Source organism: Corella eumyota, chromosome 7 (assembly GCF_963082875.1).
Source record: "Corella eumyota chromosome 7, kaCorEumy4.1, whole genome shotgun sequence".
Taxonomy (NCBI): domain Eukaryota; kingdom Metazoa; phylum Chordata; class Ascidiacea; order Phlebobranchia; family Corellidae; genus Corella; species Corella eumyota.
Window position 1 is genome coordinate 3170632 of NC_137496.1, and position 4691 is coordinate 3175322.

At 30.3% G+C, this 4691-nt stretch overlaps 1 protein-coding gene across 1 annotated transcript; it reads right to left on the bottom strand.

Annotated features, from left to right (window-relative positions):
* Positions 1–264: 264 nt before the first annotated feature.
* On the bottom strand, positions 265–4333 carry LOC145759362 (DNA replication factor Cdt1-like). The gene is made up of 12 exons (XM_082573174.1): positions 4121–4333; positions 3408–3985; positions 3187–3246; positions 2887–3099; positions 2682–2794; positions 2410–2558; positions 2138–2244; positions 1713–1907; positions 1458–1640; positions 1232–1344; positions 1026–1114; positions 265–743 (listed from the first exon to the last, which is right to left on the bottom strand). Exons 1-12 carry the CDS (start codon positions 4326–4328, stop codon positions 580–582), a joined length of 2172 nt encoding a protein of 723 aa, XP_082429300.1. The 5' UTR covers positions 4329–4333; the 3' UTR covers positions 265–579.
* Between the last annotated feature and the right edge of the window lie 358 nt (positions 4334–4691).

The window sequence follows — 4691 nt, forward strand, 5'->3', positions numbered from 1 at the left end:
ATAAATATTCAACAACAAAAAATAGCAAAAATAAATTAACTAAACGTCATGCCTGTTCCTTAAAGTCCTAAACGTTTGCATAGAAGGCACGACCGCTTTCTAATGGTAACCTGGCAATTATGTTACCATTTTACAGTAAAAAAGGACAGTCCACAATACTCAAGATATTAAAATTGAAAATCGTTTTATTTATTCCAAAACATGACGAAAGAAAAAACACAAGTTCTTAACTAATATTTAAAGTTTTTTACATTGCGAGCATTATCAAGTATTTAAGAAATAAAACAATATATCACAGTCACAAGAAATTCACTAAAATCAACATGAATACAATTAAAAAGGTTAGACATTGTTTGGTTTTCAAATATTAACAATCTTTAACACATAAATAGCTAGTTGGCAGTAAAAGAACACAAAGTGTATAAAAATGGTTAATATATTTACAAAAAGACCTTAAAATTGCAGAAATCCATAACAGAAAAACCAGGATTAAAATTCAAAAATTTAAGAGATAGACATCTGCATCTTTAGTCAGGAAAATAGGTATACCAAATCAAGCGTAAATTTTTCAGTGTTAAATTATGATCTTTCAGCTTTCTTTAGTATCTCATTCAAGTTGTTTATGACATCAGATAGTTGCATATTCTTGTCCAGCTTAAGGTAATCCTGTTTCCTTACAGCCAAAACCTTAACCCAAGCTGGCAGTTTTTCAGCAAGTAATTTAACATGCATTTCCATGAGAGCTTAAACATAAAGGGCTCATGTCAGATTGAGTCGAAAATTGCTAACATTTTAAATATATAATAACCTTACCTGTCTTAAAAACTGTTCAAAACTCTTACAAAGGCTAAAAAATTTTGCTCACAGATTAATGCCAGATCGCAATAAATTTTAGAAAAATATAGAGTGTAGTAAAATAAAAATGTGTGTAAAAAAATCAATTAAAATATTGTAAAAATTAAGGTATTTGTCCATGCAAAATAAAAAATATATAAAATCATTTAATAATATTAAAAAACTCTTACCTGGAGTGCATACACTTGGACAACACTTTGATAATTTTGCACATAAGTATTCCATTGGTAAAGAAGCTTTTTTATCTGTCACAAACAACCTAAAAAATAAATAAAAAATTAACTTTAAATTTGAATGTAACAATATAATTTAAATATAGATTTCTGTCTTTGCATTAAAAATCTTTATAAATAAAAAACAATAATTTTAAACTCACATCCGAAGTGATCTTGCTACTTCGGGAAGCTGGCGGAGTTGCTCGATCTTCTTGTCATCCTCGTCTGATCTTACCATCTCTCTTAACTTTTGTTCCTTCTCCTTCTCCCTGATCTATTCAATCCAAAAAATATTTTAAATGTTTTTTGAAAAGATTATGCTGCAAAGTGCAAAGCCCTAGCTGGTCTGTGTCATTTTACAATTATTAGTTTTTATTTAGTTTTTACCTTCGCCAGCAAACTTTGGGACACTCCATTTAAGCCTGGTTTGCTTTTTGCTTTTGTGGCCGAATTTTCCAACTTTGGAGTTGAATTTAAGTTGTTGTTGTTAGTTTCAATTGCTTTATCTTTGGTTGCCTTTTCAGGGGTGAGTGAACATTTTTCTGCTACTTTTCTGAGTGCATCGACAGCCTAGAAAAAATGAGCTTTATTTAGAATAAACGACAACTCTAAAAGATTGCAAAATTAAGTATTTTTTTAAACCTTTTTTGTAAGTCGATCTTTGGCTTTATCCAACACATCCTTAGCTGTGCTACATCTGTTCTTCTCCAAATCTGGAGGTTGAGGAAGATCTGACTCCTCCAGGTCTTCCACTTGATCCAAGGGAAAGCTGGGATGCCACCTTCGAATTTTTTCGTTGTCAACAACAACTGGAGGATCAAGTGTTGCCAAATATTTCTATAAATTTGAAATCAACTTATGATAAAAAAGCATCTAAAAAGTTGCAATCCTTATAAAAAAATTTATTACAAACAGTTTTTATTCTAAGATGTCTTTTAACAGTTAAGTATAATGTAGGCATGGTAAATTTACTACTAACTAATTTTTGCTGGGGAAAATAGACACCAACACTTTGCAATTGCAGTGGAAAGGTTAAAAAAGAAAATCTACCAGATTTATATTATTACCTTATGATGTTCTTTTACAATAGACAACATAGAAACGTGAAAATGATGTCTACGTTGAATCAATAAACCACTTGTCAACTTTCTTTCCTCTGTTTCTTCACCAATAACTAAAAAAATAGTTTTTTACTAATATCAAGTATTTAGTATAAAACAGTAGACAAAGTAGAAACACAGTTTAAAATTAAACACGAAAAAGCGAATCAAAATTTTGACAAAGACATTTTTTTACAAACTATATTAAACAATAAGATTCTAATTTTAACAAGCTTTACCTTCATTGTGTAGGTTAGGTTCAATAGTCAGCTGATAATCGTTACTTTTAAGATGATCGTTGTAAGATCTTATTCCTTTCTCTTGTCTGTATTTGTAAGCATCAGGAAATACTTGTTTTATTTGTGCAAGTTCTCGCTTCTCAAAATTTCTAAAAACAAACAACAAAAATATTGATATGCCTGTCGAAATCAAAATAATTAATGGCTAGTAAGTTATACACACAATATAAACTGAACTTTTAGTTTTACTACTAAGTAGTTAATGGACTTACTTTCTTAGCATGTCTTTAACAGAGGTTTGTACTTTTATCCAAGTGGCCGTCTCTTGGCGGTTAAACAACATGCTCACAACAGTGTCACAACTCCTAAACATGTCTTGGAGAATCTAAAATAAAAAAAAAACAAAAATTTAATATAAATTACAATCCGTTTTCACTAAAAATACAACATCAGAAATAAATAAAGAATTTTAAACACCTTGTATTTATATGGTAAGGAAAGGCCTTTAGGAATTTCTTGGGCAAGACTGTGGAGTCGACTAAAAGCATATTCCTTCTTTTTAACAGCTTCTGATCTTGTCGATTTAGGTTCCTTACGCTTGCCTGATTTTTCCTGTTGTTCTTTCAGTTTTGCCTTTTTCTTTTCCTCTTTCTCTTGCCTTTTAAGGTCTCTCATTTTTAATAAAGTAGCCTGCAAGATAGGTCATTTATTATGCCATAATTAAGACATTTTAAACCAAACAAATAAAAAATGTTACCAAAGAAATTACAATAATACCTGCAAGTCTTTTAAATTGCCTTGTGACTTTAATGCATCTTTAACAGTATCTGGAGATTGCTAAAAATAACATCAATTAGTAAAATCTTCTCTAAACAAAGAATAATTCCTACCAATATATTGCATTTAATTCCTAAACAGATAGAAATATTGTTAACCTGTAGATCAAAATTCAAGCAAAATATGCACTTATAAATCAACTTTTTGAATGTGTAAAATACCTTTTTCTTAGCAAGTAGTTTTTCAGCAATATTTGTCGCTTTTTCCATGGACGAATCTTTTTTGGCTCTTCTTGACCGTGTTAAAGCAGGGGATGTTATATTTGTAATTTTTTTATCATTTTCTGTCGTAGATTTTTCTTCAGCAACCTCTTTACATTTTTCCTTTACACTCTTTTTTGATTTGGGGGTTTCTGTGACAATATTTTCCAAACTAGGAATATTGTCGTCGTTTACTACCAGTTTGTCTTCGCTCTCTTTCTCTTTTAAGTCGAGTCTTTTGCGTGCAGTTTTTCTCACTTTGAGAGCAGCCTTTTCAACAAAATCAATATCAGGTTGCTCTAAATTTGTGGATTCAAAATCATATTTCTTTTTGGGTAAGATGCGACCCCTCTTCGAGGTTGTTTCGTCATCTTTTCTTTCTATTTGACGCTTGGAAGGTGATATGGGAATGTCATGATTGTCTTTAGCCTGTGTTGTTATAGAAATACTATCCTCAATTTCTTTGGCATTTTTTCGAACATTCTTTTTTTTCGTAGTTACTTTCGGTTCAGTCTTTTTAGTTTGGGGACTGAAATAATCTGTTTCAACAAAAAACATACAAGTAATTATAGGTTGAAAGTCCATAAATTTAAAAAAACAAAATTAGATTTTGTAATGTTTACATATTTTAATTATTAGCTAATTATTAGCAAATAAACACAAGAAAAAATTACCTTGAACTGCTGATATCGTTTCAGAAATCTTTGATGTTTTACTTCGAGTTGAGCGGGTAACTCGAGTAACTTTAGTTTTATCCTCTTTTATTTCAACCAAATTATCCGCAACAATTACTCCTTGAATTTTTTGACGTTTGCTCGGCTGTGTTAGGCCTCGATTTCTTTTTCTGGTAAAGAAATCGGTGACCACAGCTTGTTGCGCCATTTTTAAATAATTGTTATTAAAAATTTCCTGCTTATGTTTAAATTTATTATCTAAATTTTACTTAACTAAAATAACCAAAAACCACAATTACTTAAACAAGCTTATAGCACAACACAAGCGGACGCAAAAAAACGCAAAAAATCGATGGTTTACCGTCTAACAGTTTAATTTTTAATAAATAAAACGTATTTACGATTAAAACAAAACTTTCTATCTACATCCTATCACGCCAATTCACGCAAAATATTGTATTTAGCGTATTTTGTTTAATTTTATAGCCTAAGAACAAAACATTAGATTGTCTAATTCTCCAAAACCTACTTTCGCTTTTTTATTTTTTGTTGCCTAAATTCGCGCCATGTG